General features: G+C 38.7%; 2 protein-coding genes across 2 annotated transcripts in view; both read right to left on the reverse strand.

Annotated features, from left to right (window-relative positions):
• Positions 1–12: 12 nt before the first annotated feature.
• tm9sf2 (transmembrane 9 superfamily member 2) lies at positions 13–23,660 on the reverse strand. Its single transcript, XM_084375758.1, has 17 exons — positions 23,325–23,660; positions 21,347–21,414; positions 19,689–19,782; positions 17,707–17,834; positions 16,264–16,393; positions 14,265–14,389; positions 13,840–13,951; positions 11,368–11,447; positions 10,930–11,038; positions 10,565–10,697; positions 8,432–8,551; positions 8,025–8,082; positions 7,734–7,893; positions 5,062–5,213; positions 3,344–3,455; positions 2,526–2,697; positions 13–943 (listed from the first exon to the last, which is right to left on the reverse strand). Exons 1-17 carry the CDS (start codon positions 23,643–23,645, stop codon positions 876–878), a joined length of 2,142 nt encoding a protein of 713 aa, XP_084231884.1. The 5' UTR covers positions 23,646–23,660; the 3' UTR covers positions 13–875.
• Positions 23,661–25,784: 2,124 nt separating this feature from the next.
• Positions 25,785–27,496, reverse strand: part of piezo1 (piezo type mechanosensitive ion channel component 1 (Er blood group)) — a 95,699-nt gene continuing 93,987 nt past the window's right edge. The window contains exon 54 of the mRNA XM_084376565.1: positions 25,785–27,049. Coding sequence (XP_084232691.1) covers positions 26,921–27,049 — 129 coding nt within the window. The 3' untranslated portion in view covers positions 25,785–26,920. The remainder of the gene's footprint in view (positions 27,050–27,496) is intronic.

Below are 27,496 nucleotides of genomic sequence, written 5' to 3' on the forward strand. Positions count from 1 at the left end.
CCACAGACAAAGTGATGTTTTAGAGTTTTATTCACGTCAAGTTTAGTCTTGTTTGCCATTCCGGAATTAGGAACAAGCAATTAAATGAAACACATTGTTGCCTTGAATAAACCATGTAACAGAGATCTAGTTGTTTTTAGACATTTTATGAAGAATTGTTACATATTATATCTTAAACTAAATAAGTCCTAAGGCTTGGGACTGACCTGAAACCTACAAGAAATGGACAAACCACACATAAAGTGCAATACCCACTGGCTATGGACAAATTAGGGAGCCTATTACCACCTCTCTGGGGAAGCGAATGTGATACAACTGCTGCTTTCCTGGAGTGAACATAGGTTGATGCTGGGAAACAGGACAAGCATCAAGATGCTCTTAGTGTGTGTGGCCCTTAAAATGGAACACAGGCTAGCACTACAGTGGGACTGGACTTTGGCTTTCTGTTAGATCAGAATGCAAACATGTTTTGCCCTGCATTATGGAAGCTGTCAAAATGTGATTGTTTGATTTCAGGGGCTGGCTCCTTCAAGGCACGCAGCCTTTGTCGAATCTGTCTCTCTCACAGAACTGCAGGCTAGTTAGCTGAACCTGCACCTCTTTCCCATTCGTCAGCAGAGGATTGAAGAGGCTTGTAAAGAGTTGTGATTCATTTCTTTTGGACAGGTACTGTATGTGTAAAATTACAACCCAGTGTGTACATGCTCACACAAAAACATTTAGGCACAGAAACAAAGAAAACTGTCATCTGTCGGGGGTGAAGGTTCAGGTTGTAATGTTCAGTTCAGTTGGCTGAATGCTCCAGAGGCTGATGGAAGAAAGCAACCTCCAGTCATGCCAGCCACGCTATATATAGTCTGTTGTGTTGGGATCCTTCAGTCCACTTTGACCACACTGTAGATCTTGGTAACAAACCAGAAGCAGGCGAAGAAGCCGATTGTACCTGAGGACAGACACAATACATCTTTACCAAGGGCTACATTAAATGAAGCTTTTCCACAGCACAACATAAGTACAGTAATTTAATGTTAAAGTTCACATACACTTCATCATGGCATTCCTGAGTTCCAATGATTTCTAGTACTCCGAATGGAATGAGTGGAACACAAACTACTTTGTCACAAAACACATTCATGATGTTTGGTTCAACAAAGCATTTCTTAGGGCTGTCAAGTGATTAACAAAAATAATCTTGTTAATTACGAGTTTTGTGATTGATTAATTAATTGAAATTAATCGCAGATGCCAATATTTGCGTAAGCATTTAAAAATATTTCAGAGCAAATAGATTTTGGTAAAATTGAATCAGAGTGAATCAATGAATGAATAGACGCTAAATTTTAAGGAGGTGATATTTAAGCTTGGAGTTCTCCGATGGTTAGAAAATCCCCTGCTGCATAAATTGCACAAAGAGGTGCTTCTGTCAACAGCTCCGTCTGGGCGTTTTTATGAAGCCCCACTCCTGATATTGGGGTTACTGTTCAATGGTTAGTTGAAACGCACAGTGCTTACACAAACATCTGCTGCTACATCGGCATGTTAAGAAAACCCAAACATTTAGTTTGCATTACAGTAAACCACATAGAAATCAGACAGTGAGTAATCCAGTCTGCCTGTTGTTGTGACTTCTTCTTCACCTTGTTTCACAGAGGTTGTCAGTTGAGTAGGCCGTCCTTCAACGTGGCCCAGGACATACGTGCATACACACAGCTAAAAGACTGTGGTCACGTGCGGCCCAGAACATCTCCGAATGTGTTCCGTTATATCGGATCTCAGATGCAGACCACCTCCGAATGTGTTCCGAGTTATCGGATCTCAAATGCGTCCTCAACATGTCTCAGGTCCATTCACACTTCTACTTAGAGCTGTCCACTTGTGATCAAATCACTCAGGAAGCATGTTGATACCAGGTCTGAACAGGGCCAAAGACAGCGTATGCGTTCTTTTTGTCTGATTTATAAAGCTGCACGTACACATAGCTATGTTCTATAAATCTTAAACATTGTGGATCTGGGCACATTTCCACTCCCACAGTAAGACATAAATAGATAATAAATAAAGTAGATATGCCCTTAATCATCGCTGTGTATAACACAGTTCAGTTTTACCAACTGTGATGCATTGGTGAGGTTCTCAAACAGTGGTGGAAATTTGTTCTGATATCTCAATCGTAATTATTTAGGGTAATGAAGATGATCAATGATTATTGTACAATATATAAGCTCATAATAAAACAAACTTTACAAAGTGAAGCACACTTGAAGATAGAATAAGAGTGGACATTGGGAAATAATGGCTCAAATGTAAAGCATCATCAAATGTATTAATCATAAATAATTATTTAAAATTAAGTTTTTAAAGGTGCTTTCAAGAAATACCTAAATCCTGACAGCGAGATTTCTACCCTGTAAACTGAGAACTACCCTGTAAACTGAGAACTGAGAAGTTTTAGATACAGATAACAGCCGTAATGACTGAATGGAAAATACATTAGCCCTCCTTTCTTTTATAATTTAAATACTTACCAGTGAATAAGAAAAAGATGAGAGCCATGATCATGGTATATCCAAAGTACAGGATGGTGCTGGCCAGTCCAGTGATTTGCAGCTTTGAGAAGAAGTAATGAATGGCATAGACCAGGAAATAGACGGCAGTGAAGCCGCTGGTCAGGAAGGAACGCCACTGCCAGTGGTAGTCCTGTGAAGAGGACAAACAAACACAGCCAGACATGAGACTTAAAGGAACTCATGATGCACCCCCTAACCCACTCGCACTCATTTTTTTATGCAGGACCAAATAACTTGTAGATCTGAAATGATTATCAAGTATATAATATTATACAGAATCAAACTTGCAAGAAAGAAAAACCATGACGAGATAATGATTTTTGAAAATGAAAGATTCTTCGTTTGGATAAAAAATGTTTATTGTTATTTTGATTACTTTCTGCAACAACTATTTAAATGAATACATGTTGTAAATGATCCTGAGGGTTTCTTGAATGTTCAGGACAAATTTCAACCCAATCCAGTGAAAAGTTGGCAGTTAGTGAGGCTTAGTAAACATATAAAAGGACCACAAAATGATTAAATTTAGCTCAGAGGGCCAAACTTAGTAAGTAAAAAAGTATTTAGAGTACAACTTCAAGGTTTTGCAAGGTCCAGTGAATTTAATAGGAGTTTAACATGAATTTTCAAGAAAATCCATCAGGTGAACAGGGAGGCCCTAGATGAGTTGGTATCTATCGAATTACTCTGTTGTTAACTTCAATACAAAAATGTCAGTATTAATACCATCCCTGAAACAAAAAACATCAAAATTTAGCACTGGTCACAGTGTTTACCTCAGCACATAAGTGGAAGTAGCAGAGCAGGATGGTGGCCTCAGAGCAGGTGATGACCAGGATGATGAAGACCAGGAAAAGGAAGCCAAACATGTAGTACATCTGATGGGACCTGGAGGTCGGAAAGAGAAATGTCTGAGTCCTTAAACTAACCATAGCATTCATTCCCACCCTTCTTCAAAAGACAGACCCCCACAACCCAGTCCACTGAGCTCAACTAGCCCTTCATCAACACCACCTTTTGTGTTTGAAATGTGTGAAATTGGAATAATTACAGTTTAACTGTCAATGTTTAGTTTAGTCTGGTTCAGTTTGCATTTGTAGTAGAACCACATGAAGTGGCAAAAGCTGAACATTCCTAAATGTATCCATTACTTTTAGTTATCTACAGTATTTAAGAGTTTATCAATTACTTTTAGTTAATTTCTGTATTTTCTTTATGCAATTCTATTTTTTTCAAATTAGCTGAGCAACTCTACAATCTCTCCACGTACCCCCTGAGGTGTAAGTAACTCCGGCCGGGAATCGATGGACTACAGTGAATACAACAGATTAAATATATAACTGGATGGAAATGTATGTTCTGGTCCATCCACCACCATATTTGGTACGTATTTGGTAATACTGATGGGAAGCAAAACAGTAATTTGGGGTTTTCATATACTGGAAGTCGTTAGTGTGTACCTTTACAACAACAAATACAGTTATAGGATGAAGATCCCGTTTAATCAATTTGGGTGAATTCTAATGGCAAAATAGTTCTAGACAAATAGAGAAAAACATGAACAGTATAATAAGTATGTGTAACTATAATCCTAACACCCGGTACACATGATATGTAATGTTTCTGCCCGAGACACTTCAAGGCTCATTTATGCTCTGTTAGATATGCATTCAGATATGGATTAAGCCTTCTGTCTGTACTCTGCATTCATTTTGTTTGTATTTCTGCATTTTTCCTGAAAGCTTACAGGTACAGACCAACGGAGCTGTACCTCAGGTAGTCATGGGGGCAGTGTAGCAGTGTAGCCAATAGTTCAAGCGAGACGTGACCACAGGACAAGAGAAAGAAGTTTTAGAAATGGCGGAGCTTTTTGAGGAGAGGTGAGAGTGTCAAACATCTGTATATTACTTCGCCCATGCACAGAGGCAAACAGTTACTACAGAACAGCTGGGAGGAGATTGGACGGGAGTAAAATGTGCATTGGACGACGGTGAAGGAAAAGTGAAGGTCCGTGCGAAACCTTTGCGTGACACGGTGGCGCCTTCTAGTGGTTGTATTACTTAACATCCATACCAATGTGAAGGAGGCATGGAAGTATGTGGGCAGTGCCGGTTATATCGTCTGAAATGGATAAATATATTTTCATACCTAAAAGGAGCATAAATGAGCCTTTATATGAGCAGAATTCTAAAAAATGTTAGACTTCTACAAATTTCTCGATTGAACTTTATATTTGTCACATTCATTCCAAACAATGAAAATGAGTTTGTGACTAGGTGGAACAGTAAGTTCTAACATCTGTTATTATGTTTCAGCCTTAAGAGATTTTAAGAGGTTGTGAGCTGCTTCACCATTTAAACACTCCCCACAGCTGAATAGGAGTTGACTGATTCTCCACTACACATACTTAAATCTAGTAGCAAAAACTGATCTTGCAAGACGTATTCTGACTTTCTGTGAATAGTTACAGTCAAACCTGTGTCTTCATTCTCACCAGATGGAGTTTAGTATAAAGAAGAGCTGAATGAAAATACATCCAAAAGGCAGAATTCCTCCCATGATGATACCAGGGAATGGCTTTGTGTAGAACGACTGCTCTGGGATTTGACGAGGAATCTGATTGGTTCGAACAGGGTGCTCAATACCCTTAAACAATCAGTCACATCAGGGAGGGAGGGAGGGGGAGAGAGAGAGACATGGAGGGAGACAGAGAGAGAGAACATTAAACATAATCTCTTGTTTATGAGAACCGCAGTAGAAGTTCTTTACATTCTTGTTGGTTTTCTTTCAGGTGCATTTTGTAAGATTTTGACATAATTTCAGTTTAAAACATTTAACAAATGAACTAACCCTATCAACAGAGTGTGAAGAAGTAACAGATCTGGCATTATGTCCAAGATGCTTATGTACTGTATTGCAGAGAAATCCACTGCTAAGTAGCCAAGGACAGGCCATCTCTTTTGTAATAAGTCCATCTGGCCTGTGGGGGAGCGATAGTGAGTCACTGTAGCCGCTCTAGCCTTTCAATCCGTCAATAGTGAGTTACTGTAGTGTCTAGTGTGCCACAGGAGAGGACGAAGAAGTCGAGCTGGCCTGGAGGGAACTGAACTACCCAGTTAGTCCATGGGGAATTACCACAGAGAAGTTAACAGCCTCAGTAAGTTATACAGTAAACACACATGCAGCAGCTTCAGAAAAACTTTTGTCATCATCTCAAACAGCTTCTGAAAGAAACCATGTCCCACAGCAGAGAAAAGGAGCGACTAAACAGGAGTACATTTTGTCAGGCTTTCTAACAGTGGAGGCAGCTGTAGACGAGTTCAAAGATGAACTTATGTTTCTTTAGAACGATAAGTCACACCTAACGTCTGTTTACTGAAACATATCTTTAGTGCAACTGATGACAACACAAACTGTTACAGTTGGCGTGATGTGACTGTTTTCTTGTTACTGTGGAGTTGCTAAAGGTGAGCCAAGTGAGCTGTAACTGCAGTCTTATTTTGAGCGGCTGTATTCTTGCTCTGCTGTCAGTTATTAGTTACCCTTATTTGTAACAGCTGACTGTAAATTGTGATTGAATGGACCCAGTAGTAGACTATCATCCTTCAATACATGTTAATGTAAGGACTTGGCATTACGGTCACGAGACTGTTATGTAACCTCGCTAAACTGAAGTGACAGTGACAAGTAAGTCTAAAGTGGCTGCAGATCTCAGTTAGTTATACTTAGTTGTACGTGTGCCCTGTGAAAACCATGTGGCTGCCTGATGAACACATTTTTCTCTGCAGTCCATTTTTCCACCATATAACAATATAAAATTATTAGTTTTATACATAACTGTTCCTTACTTTCCTCCTGAAAGAGGGCAGATGGCACTGTTATGTATGTATTATGCGTACTGACATCATCAGAGTGAAAAAATGAATAAATCCTGTCTGTGATATTCATATCATCATATCATAACACCATCCCATGACATCTTCTGTCTATATTGTGAACTTTTGCACATCCCATGATGAAGAGGTTTGCTCAAAATGTACAGCTTTGTAAGGCTAAAACATACATACTTGCTATAGTATTTGTTATAGTATTTCCTCATATTTTTATTGCATATTATTGTATATTTGTATTATTCTATGATGATTATTCTATATTTTTATGTTCTTGACTGTTGCAGTAATTTTTATGCACCAAGGCAAATTCCTTCCTCTAAAAAAGGAGTGGTATTTTAGTGTCCACTTTTGTAAATTTTGCAAACTTTGTAATAAATGGTAAAACATGAGAGGCTTTTTGTGTCGACAATAACTGAAATGAAAGATTCCAACCTGCTGGAAAGGCTCTTGTGCCAGCTTTACTCAAATATATGTTGCAGTGGTTGTTTAGTGCACCTGCTTACACAGACCTGTTTGTTACACCAACAGAATGAGTTGTTCTCAGAATTTAGTATCAGTGTATACCTCCAAATTTTTATTTAGCATGTATTGTGGAACAAAAGAATGCAACTGAGCAATGGTGATTATATGGGTACATAAATACATACATAGTGGTAATTATTTCTGTCTTTACAACTTTAACAATGTGCAATAATGAATTTTCATAGAACCAAATTAAATATATAAGATAAATGGCAAAAAGGGTTTGAACTAAACATTGAGAAAGGGGGAAATACTGCCCCCCATCCATTTGATGCAGGTAGCTGGAAAATACAAATAGGTCCTTTAAATTTGTTTAGAGGGGATGAAAAATTACCTCATGATGACACACAACATGAAGACATAGGCAATGTCTGACTCAACTACAGACTCCTCCAACACTTTAATTCAGGGTTCTCAAACTCATAATAGCTTGGGGCGACTGCTGGTATCGTCATCTCTTAGAAGGGCCACTACAGCATTTAAGTACTTCAAGTAAAATACAATATTTTAGAAAATTTAGTTTTGATGTCAATTACTGACATATTAATACAAAAATGCAAACAGCAATTTGTATGCATTTTCATATAATTAGTTTTTAACAGTTAGTGCAAATCTTTATTACTTACATTACTTGCCCACTGCCCCACCATAAATTTGCTTTTTAAACTGGCACCACTGGCAGGAAAACCAACAATTATGGGATGCATTAGGTATGCAATGAATGTAAATATGTCAGTTGATATTTACTTACTGCTTTCTTGAAGCCAAAGTAGGCTCCTATGAAGGTAAGTGGCACTGAGATACAGAACCAAAGTGCTAAAATGGCAACCAGGGTCCCGAATGGCATGGCTGCTGAAGACCCTTCACCCCACAGGATCAAGTTCATCACAAAGAAATCTGCAAACACCACCCTGAGCACAGACAGTGAGGATGATAGATGATGGACTGAAAGAATGAGATCCAGTTCCAGTGGTTGTGTCTTTCCGTTTGCATTCGTGTTCATTATTATGTTCAGTGTTTGAGCCAGGAGAGACAGTCTTACCCAGGACAAAGAAAGGCTGTCAGCAGAACATTGGTCTTCCATTTCTCTCCTCCAAAAGCTGAAGATTAATCAAACAGGAAGAAGAAAAGGATTTTTAAAAATCAAATCAAACTGGGAAGCATTTACAGTTTACATTTATGGTCCACAGACCATGTAGGGGCTGCAGTGTTTCTAATGAGTTTGATGAGTGATTTTGAGCATGAATGTGCTCAGCAAACATAATTACTGTTACTACTGTTGCAAATAAAAAATAATATTAACAAACTTTGTGTTGTTTTTAACCTACCTAGCAAAAGGACAAACTGATGATTTTAGAAGACACCCTTGGTTTCCTTTAGAACACAAAATATTAAGTATTCGTATGTTATTATTTGATTAATTGTCAGAATACTGTACTGACTACTTACATTTGTAGAGGCGAGCAGCAACATATCCAGCAGGAGTACCCAGAAGAACCCAGAGAACAACAGCACATGTCATTAAAGCCCCACGGTTTGCCGGAGAGAGGAACCCAAGACAGGCAAAGACTGAAAAGAGGGGAAATTACTTTATCACATATTACATATTTAAAGTAAGGATAAGTGAGGCAGTTACCAAGCCCCACTGATACTGGATTTTTTAAGGCTGATACCAATATTGATGGTTAAGGGTTTAAAAAAATCTGATTATGAGATATTGGCCAATATTGGGTTTTTACTGTACAAAACAAAGCATTTTAGAAAACACATTTCACAAAACAGAAAGCAAACAATCCATCATAAATTATAAACAATAACAATTCTGCTGATTATTGGAAAAACCGAAGTCAATTCAGAGTTGATTATACACTGCTCAAAAAAATTAAGGGAACACTTTAATCACACATCAGATCTTGATGAACTATTTATCAAGTTTTTTAATAATATGTTGCGAACCAAATAATGTAAAAATGGTCAATGGAATCCAAAATCATCAACCCACTGAGGGCTGGATTCAAAATCACACCAGAAATCTTGCGTGAATTCTACACGGCAACTCATAATGTGACTCGGTAGTGTTTAAGGCCCCCGCGTGCCTGTATGCACCCCCGACAACATCTGGGCATGCTCCTGATGAGTCGGTTGATGGTGTCCTTGGGGGATCTCCTTTCCTGGATTAATGTCAGGGGAATGAGAGGGCCAGTCAATGGCATCAATGCCTTCTTCATCAAAGAAATGCCTCCACACTCTGGCCACATGAGGCCAGGCGTTGTGCTGCACCAGGAGGAACCATGGAGGCCTGTGCAACCCTCCAAGAATATGTCTCACCAGACCATCACTGACCCACTGCCAAACCGGCCATGCTGGATGATGTTACAGGCAGCATAACGTTCACCACGGCATCTCCAGACTCTTTCACGCCTGTCACATGTGCTCAATGTGAACCTGCTCTCATCTGTGAAGTGCTGTGCAACTGATTGGGGTGCAGGTGCAAAACCATCCCCTTTTGGGGGGTTGTCTTGCTTTTGCTCCTGTAGTCCCTTTTTCTGAGCAGTGTATTATTCCTAATTTTCTTTTCTGTTTTGGGAAATGCATTTTCTGTTTGGCTGTTGAGGTTTTGTGAAAGTCTGAACTATATTGTAGTGTTTCTGCACAGCGTGGAAGGCAGTGTATACTGCAGTGAACTGGTTATTTTTTCTGGGTTTAAGTTTTATTAAAATTTTGGTAATAATGGCAGCCAGATAGAATAAAGATTGAAGGATTCTCAACAACTGTGTCATCCACAGCAGTTATTTGGTAGCTTATGCTGAAGGCTTTTCATTTACTCTGGTGACAGAGTTTTAGTTATTCACTGATCATTATGAAAGGATGTTTATGTTGCTAGAAGATTAAATAGCAAGAATTTCTTTCAAAGATGGTTGGTAATCATTTTTGCATGTGAAACAGTCAGTTGTAATTGAATTTAAAGTTTAAAAATAATTTTAAGAAATATGTTGTTGATGTGTGTTGATATCTACTCTGAGATGTTGTTTTGTTTTGGTTGCATTATCAAAAATGTGTTCATCTGAAATGTTTTTTGTTGTATTGTGTTTTCTCATTTTTTGTATGTTCTAAAATGTTATTCCGTTTGTATTTGATGTTGCCTTTCCTAAAATGTTTTTTGTTGTTATCTAATATGAATTCTGTAATGTTGGGTCTTACATTTTATCGTTGTGTTTTGTCCAATGTTGTTACATTTTGCAATCGGGGAAGGTGTAGGCTTTTCAGCGTTAACACTTAATATACATCATTTTCAGTGAGGATCCCATTAATTTAGTTGTACTGAGTGAACAATTTCCAGGGTAATTTGTCATTGCTCTCTGGTGGACAAGCTTTGTAGTGTAAACATTGTTTCTCAATCACCTCAAACATATCTTACCTTGTTACTTATTAGCAGATATACAGCACACTGGTACTCAGAGTTAAATACTAAATCAGTGGTTTTGATTATATAGTTAAAGTGGGGATTTGTTTACAAGCTTGTTTGGTATTTATGACTTTTTAAAATTCTACTAAACAATCATGAAGATAACATTAACATACAAAGGGTGACAAAGGTCATAATGAAGATCTGGGTTCCGGAGCCAAGGAAAACTGAAAGCAGCATTCCCTTCCTGGGAGGTCGAAAAACATCTCCATGGACCAGCTTCCACCCGAACTCCTCTTGAGCATCCTCCTGGAGAACAAAACAGATGAGCAAGTATGATTAACATCACAGCTTGACCCCTAATGTCCACCTGACACAGCTGTGACGTGTTAGAGTAGTGCAATGACTGTGTGGTGTAGTGTATGGTGGTAAATCTAGTTCAAGTGAAGTGAGTTATACATTGCTGTAACTAAAACTTCTCTGATCAGAGCTCAATCTCACCTCTTCAGTGTTCCTAGGAGCCACAGAGACAGCTACTCACCACAGAGTCCATCTGATTGTATCTGGCGATGTCTTTATGCAGAGTCCGCAGCATGATCATGGCTACCATTCCAGACAAGAACAACACAATCACCAATGAGTTCATTATGCTGGGGAGAAACAACAGCAAAACCAAATTAATTATCATTGCACAAGTAATCTGGGTCAGTACTTACACATTAATCAATGTTGCATCAGTATTTTAATGTTTATTATCGGCTAAAATGGGTAAGCTGATAGACACTGAGGTTAAGCAACGGTATGAGTAAATCATTATGACTCTATGAGACACACATAGTTAATGTTCAACATTAAAGGCATTTTAAAAACAAAAAATTGATGAGAGCTGTTTAAAGCCTGCCCAAAACTATAAATTGTCACCGTAAAAAGTTAACGTCATGCGTCTGTATGTCAGTATGTCAGTGTGTGTGAGTCTTACCTGAACCACTGGATGTTGGTGTGAGGCATTGACTCCAGGATGTAGTCCCATCTAGATGCCCAGCGAATATTCTTGTCTTCCTACAAACACAAACAAACCCAGTTATTTCTTTATGCGGCTACATACCTCAGAGACATGCCGCACGATCCAACTTCACTCCAAAAAGATCTGGTAAAATTCTAGATTTTTGGGCTAGTAACGTTCTCTCAATTACGTATAAATCATACATTAAAGTAATTTGAAATAATAGCTGCCAAATATGAGCTAGAACAGAAACACTTCTAGTATCTACAGGTGAGAAGTTACCTCATCTAATGCCTAGAAAAAGACAAGTCAATCAATGATTTAATACAGAACCTGATTCAAAATAGAAACAAAGTTAAAAGAAAATCTTTCAGATATCTACAGAATACTCCAAAAGCTCACTGGTGTTGATGAAAAGTTAAAGAAAAATGGGAAAAAGAATTAGAAATTAACACATCAACAGAAGCTTGGAAAGACACTCTAAGTGGACATATGAAGATATCACTATCAAAATACTGGAGCGAATTTCCCTGGAAAGTGAGACACCATACATGTACAGGAGATGCTACCCCTCAGCAGAGGATTGTGGGGAACAATTAGCAGACCACACACATGCGTTCTTTAGGTGTCCAACACTGAAACAATTTTGGAAAGATGTTGAGAAACTAGAAAATATACTTTTGACCTAAAAAAGTCTTTGAAACTAGAAAATATGTTGTGTATGATTCTACAGGAACCGTACACATACATCTCGTCTCATATTGCGTGTTACTGCCATGAAGCAGTTGACAAAGACATGGAAACAGCCATTCACCAAATTTTAAATCATGGATATCAGCCATGGAACAAATTTAAGAGAGTGAAAAATTAAGTTTCAAAATCAGAGGTCAAACAAAAAAAAAATGGAACAAGATGCACCCTAAAGATAGACCCCACAGGTTGACCTGTCATTTCGGTTTAGTCCAAAATGAGTAATCAGCAGATATTCCCCTCCCATCCCCAAACCCAATGACCCTATTCACCCTGCCTCAGGGTGAAATAATGCAGCTACATTCCTTTAAAGCAATTTATTGAATTTCAGTTTTATTTGCTGGGTAGGGCTGGGTAATTGGTATAAAATTAATCTCTTAGTACTGTATGTAGTTAAAAACATCTGTTTTAACTGCAATCAGGATACCCTAACACCTACAAGGCTGTATCATATGATCAATCCATTTTTTTTTTAACAGAGCAGTGACATTTGCAGGCTCACAGTTCCTGCTGTCATTTGCTTCCACAGACTGAATGGCTTGCGCTTGTGGTGTGCAACGCTGCTAGTGTACTTCTATTTTTCTGGGTCACACTGAGGTGATTTCCTCACCTGCGCCAGTTTCGTATATTAACCACAGAAACCTACGTGCACAGAACCTGTCATTTATGATGAATTATTCTACAGTTTCAACTGCACTTGAAAACAGTTCACACAGTCCCATTAAAAATCAGGTTCTTACAAATTCTATCTAGAGTCCTCTGCTGTTTGTTTACATTCAAAATCATCAAGTATCTGGGGATAACGCCTATGTGCGTGAGTCTGAGCTCTGCATTTTTATTTACAATACAGATAAACGTAAAGCTATCATTAACTACATGATGTGATAAAGACTGTCTATGTTAAATTTACAGTGATGTTTCCATCAAAATCAAAATTTTCTTGTAGGCATTAATGTACAGTATATCAAGTTTCTGGTGTGATAAAGACAAAGCAGTGAATGAGCAACTATTTGTTCTGAGATTGTCACCAAATATTTTTGCATGTTTAACAGTAAAAGAATGGAACCTAAAAAATAATCAAAATAAAATACACCATGCTAGATACTAGACCACATTTTGAATTCTACTTTCATTTGCTTTTATTGTACTTCAGTGGTTTAACTGCACATAGTTATTGTATGGATCAAATCACGCACTATTACAGACATTTTCACATACGGTGTCATGACGGGGGACAGCCTTTTGACTTATATTGAGGTACTGGGGGGGACAACTGCAGCTGCAGGATGCAGCGTGAAGGAGTGAATGAGCATGTCTTACTACCCCTTGCCAGCCCTGCCCACGTTGAGGTATTTTTTGAATTTGGCAATTTAGCCAAACATCTAGGATCAGTTGATCAGTTGATCTTTAAAGCACCTGTCACAGTCTCCAAAATGGCCAGCTGTTGTGTATGATAATGTATTCTGTCTGATTCCACTCCATATTGAAGTAAACCACTGGTGTGTTTTTCTGAGCATCATGACTCTAAATAAAGATGTAGAACAAAGATCAGATGAGGTTGAGCATGTGGCTAGAGCAGATAACCACTGGGCACAGTAGTTTTAGAGGGAGTGTCTCTCCAAAGCCGCTTTTAGCTTCAGTCCATCTTCACTTTGTCGCCCAGCATAAAAAACACCAAGATGATACTATTGTACTAACCACAAAGTTGACAGAGTAGGTGTATGGAATCTTGAATGGTCCTGTGTGTTTGTTTTTCAGGAACTTTGGCCCTCCAGAGCAATCGGGGCTATCATCGTTAAGGTTTTCATAGCTGGGTAGAAAAAGAGAAAGAGACATGAGAAACAGATTCTAGTAGTCTACTACTACTAGTCGACTACTGGTTCAAAGTACTCCACCAATATCTAATTTACATATTGAGATCTGTTCATAATGCATGCAAAACCTACAAGAACGCCAATATCACATCTTTCCACTAGTCAGTGGAGCGGATGGGTTCCGTACCACCACAAGAACTTCTGCAGTTGGCCCAAATGCAAAAATATCCCAAACAACACAATAAGCTAAAATACTACCATCCACATTTTGACTCGACGGCTCCATATCGGTAAAAATTGTTGCATTACCTTTTAGGTTCAATCTTGGCAGCAACCAATCGTGCTCCGAGTTGTTCATGTTCAACGATGTGGTAATGGATGGTGATGTCCACGTGGTTAAAGATGTAAAAAGCATCCTTTTCATTAAAGTTAGACTGGAAAAGAAAACAAAGACACAAAAGTTCAAAGTATAGACAGGGTGATAATGTGTTTTTACAGTTACAGCTAACTGTAGGATATGAACCATTCAGGCTGTCACAGTACAATTACTGGTTTTATAATACAGGTAGCTATTTGTACTGTGTTGACCTCAAGGTTCTCTATCTTTTACTAACACCCATTCGGCCTGTTTTTATATTTATGGTACCTGTCTGTACAATGTTTCCACTGCATGGTACAGCGTGGCTCTTGTCACGATCCCGGTTTTTGTGTTCTCTTATTTCCTGTTTTATTTTGAAACTGTGCCCTCATGTGTCGCATGTTGCTTTTCAGTTCCTCCCTCTGTGTGATCTTCCCTCCTTCCAGTGTTTTTCCGTTCCTTACCCTCACCCGTCCTTTCCCTGCCTCACCCCACCTGTACCTCATCCCCTCGTTAGTGTGTGTGCATATTGTCTTTGTGCTCCCTGCTGTCGTTGTCAGTTCGTTCAGTGTTCTCCTGTGTTGCCACCTGAGTTTTTCACCCTTGTTATCTCCAGTGTCTTCTCGTGGTATGTTTCTGGTTTTTGTTCCTTGTGTTATCATTGATTTGTACTTTGCTTTTGTTTGCACTTTGTTTAAGCTCTTTTGTTGCTACTTTGTCTTTTTGTCCTTTTGACTCAGTTTAGGTTTTCCTGGATTCTTGGTTTTTATGTATCATTCAGCTTTTGTTTAATAAAGCTCGCCTTTTGTTTCTTAATCCTGCCTTCTGTGTGTTTGCTGCATTTGGGTCCTCATCTTCCTACCATATTGTAACAGCTCTATTTGACATGATTTGGTAACAGGTACTTTTCTCAATTTCCTTTCAATTGCAGCTGATACCCTCTGAAAAGGAGGCAGAATTCTAAGCTGATCATTATAGTAATGCTGCATTCATCGGCTGTGACATCACCTTCAACGTGACACAAACACACAGGACCACTGGAGGATATCCTTTCCTTTTTTAGACCCTTTTACTTGGGTTACACCAAACTGGGTTGAGTAGAATAAAAAAATTGTGGTCCCAATTTGCAGTCGATGTGCAGAATGTCCATGTTGCAGAAGGGATGATTCTCTTGGACCAATCAGTGGTCTGCAGTATTTTCACTGTCGTACCACGCAGGTTGAAACAAGGCAATAAATCCGGTATGCATCAAACCAAGACATTACAAGCTGTAACTTTATATCTACCTGTGAAATACAACCACTGAATGTAATATTATTGGAATGATCATTGGAATGAGCTATATCTTTAAAACTTTATTAACATAAGAAAGTTTGTAGGAAATTAAAATAATCCTTCTTGGGAAAATATGTAGTCAACATATGGTGTGTTTCAGCTCTAGAGCTATATTTAGTAGACCTATTGCACTCGATTATTTATGAAGGACCTATAAACCTCTAGATGTGATAGAACTACATTTATACTACACAGAATCTAAATTTGATTGCAACAAAGTGAAAACTAGATATACTGATTTTGAAAATGACAGATTCTTCATTTGGGTCAAAAATGACTTATTGTTATCAATCTGATTACTTTAAACATTCTGCATTAACTATTTATATAATTTATATTATTTATATAAATGCATGTTGATGTTTCTTAGATGCTCAGGACAAATTTCAACCCAATCCAGAGAAGAATAAGTGACTGGTGAGGCTTAGAATTCACATACAAACAATTACAAATATGATGACATTTAGCTCTGAAGGCCAAACTTCAAAATTCACAACTAAAAAGGATTTTTTTACATGAATATTTTCAAGAAAATCAAAGACATGGTGACATAGTATGAAATAACCCAATGCTGTTATAGAGGGCTCAGTTTATGTCCATGTCTGACGCACTCACATTGACCACACAGGCATCCTTGGCTCGGCCTCCCTCTGTGACGTAACAGCCAATAGGAAAACCAGGATTACAGAATTTCTGTCCATCTTCAACATCATAGCACCAGGTGACCGGCATGTTATCTACAATCCTACACAGACACACACACGCACATGAACACAGACACACACACACAAACAAAAGCCTGTGATGCTCTCAAATCCTCCACTAAAATAGTCAGATTATTCAGAATAACTACTCCTAGTTCACATGTAGTTGATCAGCTATCACTTTTCTCTTCTACACCTTACCACGTGTTTAGTCAAGATTGACTCAAACATTGAGTAAGAACTTTAGCAAAGTTTTTAGAAAGGTTAACACCATACCATGGAATGGAGGGTATTGAACCTCAGCACTTTTTGGTACGGACAAAAATGCACCTGTAGCTCAGACCGTCCAAAACTATCAACTCCTGAAAGCTGACATTAAATGTAATCTTTATTTAGTGTGCCTGATGTGTTAAAAGCACATGGCACACTACATATCATTCGCCATACTTATTACAGTTTCTTCCGTATGATTTTTCGGCAGACTACTAGTCCTGCAGCATTGACCACATGTACACATAACATAGATAAAGTACAGAATCAGGAGACGATTGTGGAATGTCTTTTGGTAGCGATTCGCCAAAACATTTTTGCAAAAATCACTAAACATGCGAAAACATTCTTCCATAACAAATGAAGGGAAATCATCATAAAATAAGCTCAAACCCACCCCTCTTTGAGGCCTATTAGCCTTGCCATAACTTAACATAGAAAAGTGATTTAAACCTTAAATGAGTAATCAAAGTTGGATCTTTAATGGCCTTAATGGTCATTTAGATAGCTTGAATGGTTTACAAGCAATCGCAGTTTACATTTCAGCAAATTTTCGTTCTATTTCAGATTTTATAATGTGTGTCTATTGTGGATAGAGTGGATGACATGATCGCTGGAGTGGAGATTTCTCTTCACCTTGATTAAGATCTCACAATTTTCACTGCACACATATAATTTAGCTCTCATGCTTCCAAGTGACAAGAGCACACTTCCTCATACGCTCCCATGTTATTTAGAGCCTAGATTTCTTGATTTAGGTCTACATTTTCTAATTTGCTGTCATTCCTTCATTTTTGACTTTACAAAAATAAAATCGACATCAATGCGCTCAGCAACTTCTCCTGACGCTCATGATATTAAAATCTATTTTGGCACTAGCATTTACTTAGTGCTGGCAACATTAGTATCAGAATACGTACCAAGCATCAAACACACACAAAATGTCTTGAGAATTTTTTTAGTTTGCATTATAATTTTGCCAACTGAATGTACATGTATCTTATTTAGAAACTTTTCGTGTGTCTACGTGTGATTATAATTTGCTTCACTTTATGATATGTGTGTGTCAGTGTATCATACATACCAGTGATGCTGGTAGTTGAGTAACATGCCTTTCTTTAGGAAGTCCAGCTTGGCTTTGTCTGCTGGGCTGTTGATGTCGTAGTTTTTGGTACACACCTTCTGACACACTGCAGGTTTCTTGAACTCAAACTGACAAAAAGGACACATAGGTAGTTGTAGTTAGTGTGTGATTTGGCAGTGTCACAATTGCTGTCAAGGATATTAACAATGAATCATACTTCAATGGCCATTTTTTCAATAAAACAATATAAATTTGATATTTTAAAAAATAAAGCAATGATTGAGTCAAATCTAAAATCTCTGCAATAAAAAACTTTTTTGGAATCAGGGTAGTCTGTAGTCCATCCAGCTGCACCAAAATCAGATCAAACTAGGCCGAGCTGCTCAAATATGAATCAAGATTCTGTTACCACATTGCCTGTTTCTCAGCTCAAATGTTTTTAGAAACACATCGGTGTACTGTTTGGCTGAAATTCAATAAAGTTTGTGACAAGGAGGGCATTTGTTTTCCTGCGAGGAAATAGACCCAACACTGCACCAACTTAAAACTGCCGGTCAGCGTTATGTGACACATTTTGATGCTCTGATTGGACTCAATAGGTTTTAATAAAACCTAGATAGGACAGCACCGCTCGGCCATTATAAAAGAGACATCTGTAAAACTATTGACAGGACACCTTGAACTGCAAACAATTATGACGATTATGACTCTTTCTATTATGAATTTTTCATCCATGTAGGTTTTATATTTGTAAAACATTCCCCGAGCTGAGAAAAGCGATTTAAAAATCTGTGACGTCATCACAATGTAAAGTCTATGGGCCAAGCGGGAACTATTTGCATATTAGATGGGCTGCAAAACCAGGAAGTAAGCGCAGAAGCCAGAAAACATTTTGTGTTTATGTGCTAGGCGAGCAATTATTATTAGTTTGAATGGACGCCATCTTTGCAACTAGTATCTAGTTCTTCTTTACAAATCTGTGTTGGACAGTTATGATTCAGTTGTTTAAAAGGAGAAACTTTATCTCTTTTTGTATCACAGTATCAGATACATTAATATGACTGTCACACATTGTTGTTGACATGCAGACAGAACCAGACAACCCCACGACAATGACTTTGCACTGACAAAGAATTAACAGATGATCACTGTAGCCAACAACAACAGGCAAAGAGTTAACATGACATGGGGGGGGATTTCATCCTCTAATATTTTCTAGTCTAGTAAAAATACTGGAACAAAAAGTCTATTGGGCTCCATTGAATTGTGTGCAGTTTTGCCATATTATGCTGGATAACCCCTTTTATAATATCTTATCCCATAAATGACACAAAATATATACGTTTTCCCTGAACTATTTGATTGGCAATGTGTTGTGCCTTATTTAAAATGTTTGTCTGGAAAGTTTAGCTTGACCTGTTGACCGTTAAGTCAGCATGACACCAATGTCGTGCCTTACCCCTTGTCATGTTAACCTTTTTCCTGATGAAAAACTGGAAGTGCTTAAACATTGATTGGTCAGTCTGATACATATACTGCATGTACTTAAAGAGCTTTAATCTGATGTCTTAACACTTTTTATTCTTCTTCACAGCATGTCTTACATATGCTCGATCAGATTGGGATCTGGGGAATTTGGAGGCCCGGTCAACACCTTGGGCCCTTTATTGTGTTCCTCGAGCTGTTCCTGAGCAGTGTTTGTGGTGTGTCAGGGCACATTGTCCTGCTGGGGGGCCACTGCCATCGGGTAGTGTTGTTGTGATGAGGGGGTGTACTTGGTCCACAACAGTGTTTGGATGGGTGGTACGTGTCAAGTGGCATTCACATGAATGCCAGCACCCAAGGTTTCCCAGCAGAACATCGCATTGTGATGAGATGATCAATGTTATTCACATCACCTGTCAGTGGTTTTAATGTTGTGGCTGATTGGTGTACATAGCCAATGAAACATCTTTGTGTGTGTTTTTATTGATGTGTGTTACCTTGTATGGTGAGGGTTCAATCCTCTCCCCAAAAAGAACCTGACCCAGATTCTCTGAAGGACGTTTCATTGTGTTCTCAGAGCAGAAGTCAAACCTGCACAATAAGAAGGTGATTGTGAGTATTTTGTGGCACAACATGTTAATGTACACAACATCTTTATTCCGCATTACAGAATGCATTCAGTAACTTAGTATCTGGGCTAAGGGTTTATCAACTCTAAATGTCCTGTGACTCTATTTTTAAACCCCAAAACTGTCATGGCAGCAGTTAGAGAGATATTATCATGCTGTATTTGTATGTTCCAGATGATAGAGAACTCCAAACTAGGGATTGACTGATATGGTTTTTGCAGGGCCACTATGGATACAGATCATCACTAATCAAGGGGACCAATAGCTGATATTTGGAGCTGATATACACATGAACATTTTGGTGTCAAAATTTTGAATAACCAGTGATTGAATTAACCATGTAAAGTTTACTCAAGTAAAATTTTTATGGTAATTCACTTTCCATTTTCTGCTACTTTCTGCTTCCACAACACTATATTCATTTGAGAACTTTAGTAAATAGTAACTTTGGAGATACAGATTATTCTGTGTTGATAGACCATTATTTGGGGACAGTGATTGAGACCAACGAGTGGTGACTACTGATAGAGAAAATTTGATGCAAAGCAGAATTTTTAAATTGATTTATTTTATCAGCAATCGGACACAAAAAACACTGAATAATACTGAATACCGGCGTCAATAGTCGGCCAGGTTGATAATAATCTTTACTCCAAACATATTGATACATTATTGCAGATACACTCCCTGAAATCCTGACTGGCATTAGATATCACTTGCATGAAATAAGACAACTGCTGCTGTATTGTTGTCCACGGGCTGTGTTTTATACAGTGCTGATGTTCTGATGCCTTACAAGGTATTTTCCAGCCACTTTCACAAGTTATTGAATAAAAACCTATTTTGGCATCACTGAATGTTAAAGAATGTTCTTGAATGCAAATACCACTTTTCACAAAAGCACAAATGAATAATTGTTAAATCAATATTTATACTTAAAATTGCATGCTGTTTAACAGATTAAGAGTTATCCACCCCTTTTGTATATAAAATATCACAACGTCATTTTTTAAATACTTTTAGACATTTGTTTAAAATGTTGTCATGATTATCATATAAATTGTTGAGCAATGGCCAAAAATGTGTTTTGTGAGGTCAGGGTGACCTTTGTCTTTTGAGTCCAAGTGGACATCTGTGCCAAATTTGAAGAAATTCCCTCAAAGCATTCTTGAGACATCATGTTCACAAGAATGGGACAGACTGACAATCATACATATGACATATGGACAGAATGACCAAAAACACAATGCCCCTGGTCAGGGCTATAACTGGTGTAGAGGCATAACAACAATATAGATAATTGCTTTATTTTTATGAACTGAAAATGCTTTGGTGAAGAGGGAAAGAGGTACAGTTGCATGTGATTAATAAAATGGTTGAATAGTTACCTAAAAATCATCTTTAACTAAAACAATTCCTGAATAGGACAAAAATAAGGCACCGAGAAGCAGGTTGTGCAGCCTGAAGTAGTGAGACAAAAGGGATTAAATGAAAAAAGAAATAACATGTTTGTTAGTACTACTTACACAGTATATTCATAAGGCAGAACAGACTCCACTGAATCCAGCCTGTTCACAAATAGCTCGATGGTCGACTTAAAGAAAACAAAGACAGACACGTATTAAGAAGACAGTGGGAATGCTCATGTCAGTGTTTGGCTCACATGCTGTAAAATCATGATTCGTTACTGGGTCATATTCTTTTTCCACCTTATTGTGAGGATTTGTTGTGACATTCCAAAACAAAAAAACAAACTGTTTTAAATAAATACAACCAATTTAATTCCTTAACAAAAAGAAACACATAATGAAAAACTCCATGGAGATTAATACCTTTTACATGTCACAGTCATGTCACAGTCCCTCTTCTCTTGAGGTGTTTTATATTGTAAAAAAAACAATACCTCCCCTGCATTACTCAGTCGCAGGAGCAGAGTAAACATAAACCATGGAGTATAAGAAGGAGTTTCTTGAGATGTGCTAATGTGCTACTAGTGTGCTGGAACCAGGTTTGGAGAAGTCAACTATGGCAGTATGGCAGGATCATTTGGAGGCTGTGTTTTTGTTTATAATTGACAACAGATAAAGATCCTAATGAAACAAAACTCTGACAAAGTGACTGAAAAGAAAAAAAATGCCAATAACATATTAACTACATAAAGGTGGGATATGAATTATTACTATAGCTGTGCTGTGATTCTGCAGTGTGTTATTCATGTTTAGGTGAAGCAGGTGTATTACACTCTGACTGTGCACCATTTTTATTTTTAAACAAAACTGTTCAAGTGGAAACAGACAACCCTCCTGACTGGATCACCAGTTAGCCTACATTTTACCAGGAGATTTTGTGACTGATGGCAAGGTTTAAATAAAACTAATCTAAACACTGATGGCTTCTCTCCTACCAGGAGTACTGTCCTTGTCTTTCTCTTTTGGTCTTGATTCTACAGCCATTACATTGTGCAGTTAACATTTACTTCATAACAAGGCTCAAGCAAAAAAAAACAAAAAAACAGGTCTATAGCCAGTTTGCTTTTTTGGTGCACTGTGGTTGAATGTAAATCCTATTTACTTATATATGATGTTCATTTGGTTTACAAGTGGAGCATAATATAATATATATATGGTTTTCGGCAATTCAATGTTTCCTTGGGTGCACTGTATAGTTTTGAAAAAACTCAAACTCGGATTACTTGAATTGCAGAACTAACTATATAGCTGTAATTTCGTTACTACGGTGGTCAACCACTCCTGAACGATGTAGTATGGTCGGAGTGTGTTTAATATGACCATTGGGTTTTTTGTGAGTACTGACAGAAGGCCAGAGGCCAGTGATACATACATCATAACTGGCAGGGATGTGTCCATCTGTCACTGATGGAGACAGCACGCAAAAAATAACGGTAAACAACTCAGTTTAAGAGGATGTGACAGAGAACAGAACAAGGTGTCATATCACACCTTCCTATATTTTAAGCACTTAGTAGTATGTTTACAAATATGTTCAAGTAGCCAGCACAACCATAAAAACAAAGTGGGGACAGTAGACAAGGTGATGGCTCTTACAGTTTCTTTGAGTTGTTTGTGAACTCTCAGTACATGTACTCTAAAACTAACATGATTCAGTCAGTGATTAGTGTCTGCCCTACAGAGAGAGACTGCTTCTGACATTCAAACTAGCGTTTAACAGCCAGGGGTCACTTATACAAATAGGCACTACCTGTTATTAGCTGGATATCCAGACTAATGAGGTTACTTTGAGCTATTTAGCTATATAGCTAGTAAGCTAAGAAGTTAGCATAGCATCCGTTAGCTTTGTTTGTTTGTTTTGGCTAACGTTAGCTAACCCTTACAAGAGCCGTTTCTAAAGAATGGGCTCAGCTAGCTTCTGCATGTGAATACATCTAGTCTGTGTATTTACTGGGTGTACTCTACATTAGTTGTTCCGTTATTTTGTTGGAACATCTGGTAGCTACACAGCTGGTCTGTGCCATGTAGTGTTTACCTTACAGTCTGGAACTTGGTCATTATCAGGCTCACAGAAGCTGACGGGTGCAAGACCCGGAAGGTAGAAGCCGGCCGCTCGAGCCAGCAACGCAGCTCCAAGCAGCCACAGCAGCATCTTCTCAGCGGCCAGTCCCCTCCGAAGACTTAGACAAGAATCTAAATCCTGTTTGCAGTTCACGCTGCATCTGACATCCACACTGGAGAGCCACCAGCATCCGGCTCTGCAGTAGGCAGACACGTCACATGCCGGAAGTCCTATTTCGTGAAGCTGAGCATTCTGGGATGGAGGCAAGCCCTCTTCTTCTTTGGGAGCATCCATGGACCTCTGACTGTGCATCCACATCCATTTCCCTTAAATTGTATCCACGTTTCCCTCACTTGCGTCTCAGTCCGTCCCTCCCTGGCTCCCAGCAGGAGCGCCAGGCTCTGAAGTCGTACAGGTTTCGTCTTGGATAAACTAATAACATGTTCATGTGATGCTCTGGTGTCCCCTAAAGCCAACATGGTGAAAGAAGCATCCGTAAAACGGTGTATCATTTTTATTTATTTATTTATTTATTTATTTATTGAGCGTCACAACCCGGCGAAATGACTCGTTTCACTGTCAGAATTTGATCCATTTGGTCCAATAAAATTGGGATTGTCTACAACAGCACACAATCAAACTGTTTTATCCCCATTCAAGTTAGCCGGGCGCTAAACTGGATGTCAGTGCAAGTCTGTAAAGTTACAGGGACTATATTTTAGACCTACACTTGGAAAGGAGGTAGTGATTAACTTGATATACGGATGGGTTAAAAATAAAGATAGGATTTCTTTTGCAGTAACATTCATTACTTTGCATTATTTCAACTGCAGCTAAAACAGTTGGGGTCACAGGCCTTGCTCAAGGGCACCTCAGTGGTGGTAATGACTGGGGGGCAAGCGCTGCCATTCTGGGGATTGGCTACCGCTGCCCCCAACATGACCTTAGCAATTTATGTGTGGCATGTGTGTGGCTGAGATAAAAAAAAAAAAAAGCCATTCGGTAAAACTGGAGACCATCTTGTATGATCCACAAGATGGTACCTGCTGTGACATGAATAGTGCAATGGAACCGATGATGTCAGCGAAGTGAGTTTGGTGAAACAGGTGATCTATACCATGTTTGTTGTTGTACATTCTTTGTTCTGGTGTGATCACGTCATGAGATGGTCTCTAGTTGTTTTGTCAAAGAGTTGGAAGATTTGAAAGGATTCTCAGCCAGTCCTGAATCGGCCCTCTTCCTCTCAGACAAGTATATCAGGAATTTTGACTACTTCAGCTTTCTCCACAAAATAACTATTACATAGCAACGCAATCTGTTAGCTGTAGGCTTACATGTAATAAATATGAACTGTATGTTTTACTGTCGTCATATTAACAACATCATTGAGTGGAGGACAGTGGGGGTAGTACCTGGGTGCTGGTTCTACTGTTGAGCCCCCCAAAGATGTCATGGTCCTAAGTCAATGATAAATGAGACATTGAGGGAGGGGGGTGCTTATTTAAAAAACCTACTGAAGCCATCCAACACAGCTCCAGTTTAGAGGGAGGTACCTGAAGGGAGGAAAGGAGACAGAGCGATGCCACAGACTCGAGAAGCGGCTTCAATATCATATTTTGCATTCATTTATATCAGTCTCACACAGCCACAGATAGATGCGTTGATTGGAGGTACGTTTAAAAACAAAAAATAGTATTAACAATATTACTTGGGTCTAGCAAGGTCAAGATCTTAGCGAATGAGGAGGGGCTGCTTAAACAATCCACAGGGGCCAGAATCAACAAAAATAAATGTTTGTGTGTGTGTGTGTGTGTGTGTGTGTGTGTGTGTGTGTGTGTGTGTGTGTGTGTCATCATGGTAAAATGTGGTCCTGGACAACTACTGTAGTGGGAACCAGTCACAGAAGCTTTTTGGTGATAGTCTTTGTGTCTCTGAACATGTTTTGTCAGTGTGATAGCACCATCACTGTGCAAGATGCAGTCATGAAACTTTACAGGTGTGTAGTTGAGATCAAAATGAAGGCGGAGTTTGAAGATGGGTGTGGTCTGACCCATGGTTACTGAGTACTCATGTAATGATGTACTGACTTGTGAGTAGTTGTGGGTCAACATGTTGATGAGCATGGTGGATGATGTGTTCCCATCGCAAGATGGTCTCTAGTTTCATTCTCACAGTGTAACAGGATTCACCATGACCTCTTCACCTGAACACTTGATGATGTAGTACATGGTATCATTGTAATCCTTGGCCATCAGAACATATAGGACACAATAGAGTTGGGCATCAGCAGTGGTGAAAATGGCATGAAGAGCAGAAATATTTCAACATCTCACTCGGGAAAGACCAACCAAGACTGTTTTGGTGAGTTATGTTGTTATGTGTGTTTGACAATGAGTTAGACCATCTTAGTTTAGTAAAAGAGGGAAACTTGAATTCAGATAGTATACAGTTTTATTCTTCTGTTTAGCAAGAAAAATGGATGTAAGGATATTTTCTTTCTTGACATTTTCTGAGTTTCTTTTGTTGACTACAGTAAGCAGAGAACTTGCCACTCTTATACATCTCCCAGTTGAAACTACAGGGGCTATCACACTATCACCGCTATCATGTACAAAGTAGTATTATGAAGCAGGACGGGCTGGGGCTAGCTGGTCAGCATGCCAACTTCGGGAGACATCTCTGCAACACAGTACATAGATGTCTTTAACATAACGTCAACATTGTTGTTTCAAAATATTTTAAACCAATAGTCTGGCTATGTCATACATACTGCCCCTTTAAAGGCGCAACCAGTAACTGGATGTGGCCAGCACATAGCACTTTCATTTACTATACACTATACACACTTTTAATTGAAGTGAATCGAATTGAAATTGGGCTTTAAAGTGTCAACTAAAGGCAATCAGTAGGAACCACATTAGCAAACGTGTCTTCTTGTCTTCTGGAAGCCTGATCCACAGCTCTCTCATTCACCTGTCTCAACCATCATCCCTGAACTTGGGACCAGTGGTGACCTAGAACTGAAAAACCTACGAGTGCATAATCAGAGTTTGGTTACCTCTGACTAGGTGAATATAAATTAAAATAGCCCTTTAAATCTGACCAGTTTTGTCAAACCTTGCTTCATAATGCACAGTCAAACAAACATGGCTGCTGCACACACGGTACTTTAAAAAGTATGTTTCATTAAAAAAATGTTTTAATTGACAGCATGGCATGTTTCAAATCAATCAGCATACTGATACAGTAACTGCAGATGGTCCAACCTACAATAAGCTTGAGGTTTCAGCCACACAGTGAATTAAGTATTGCTTGTGTTTGACCTTTAACCTCTGAACATTAACAAGCACAGCTCAATTTAACCGCTGACTTTGCCTTCCAGGGGCGTGGACAGACATACAGCTGCCATCAGGTCCACCCACAGTGGGACTCGCCATTCCACTCTCAAAAGTCTGTAGTGTCTTCTTAGGAGTACTCTCAAGAAGCCTTTCATGTGCTGTCCCCAAGACATCTTTGCAGTGTGCTTCACAAATCACTGTATTCTATTACAATCAAACATGATCAGTCAGTCAGTATCTGTCTTGGTCTTGGCTGTGGATGTCCCTGGTCCATTTGATCATAGTCTCTGGAGATCGATAGAGGAATATCAGTTTGGAGTAGAGTTCCTCCTCCAGCTCCAGCTCACCTGTTTCTCGCACCTGAAACACACAGACATGTTAGTTTGTGGAACTGGATCACACAGAAAGGATTTTCCAGAAGGTCATTCCATGCCATCTAGGGCCTCCTAGTTCATGTCGTGGATTTTCATGAAAAGAATTCATGTTGAAACTTAAAATCCTATATCTGTACTGAATTTTTGTAAGTTTGCCCCTCAGAGCAAAATGTTTGATTTTTGTAATTCTTTGTTTGTGTATTCTGAACTTCCTTAATCGCTCATTTTTCACTGGATTGGTTTGAAATCTGCCCTGAATATCCCAGAAACCCTAACGAAACGTGGCAACATTTTATTAAAATAGTTGTTGATGAATGGTTGCAGTAATCAAATAATAACAGGAAGTTATTTATTTATTTATTTATTTATTTTTACCAGGATGAAGACTCAGTCATTAAAAAAAAATCATATCTCCGCTAGTTTATACTTTCCT

The sequence above is a fragment of the Pagrus pagrus genome, assembly GCF_965226575.1.
Source record: "Pagrus pagrus genome assembly, chromosome: 15".
In the NCBI taxonomy this organism is placed as follows: domain Eukaryota; kingdom Metazoa; phylum Chordata; class Actinopteri; order Spariformes; family Sparidae; genus Pagrus; species Pagrus pagrus.

Excerpts from the sequence above, each read along its gene's own strand:
- tm9sf2 (XM_084375758.1), bottom strand. The coding sequence starts at position 23,645 with ATGGATGCTCCCAAAGAAGAAGAGGGCTTGCCTCCATCCCAGAATGCT. Across the intron at positions 21,415-23,324 it reads ACCAAGTTCCAGACTGTAAG|TCGACCATCGAGCTATTTGT; the intron begins GTAAACACTACA and ends GTTTTCTTTAAG. Across the intron at positions 16,394-17,706 it reads CTCAACTACCAGCATCACTG|GATTGTAGATAACATGCCGG; the intron begins GTATGTATGATA and ends GTGTCTGTGTAG.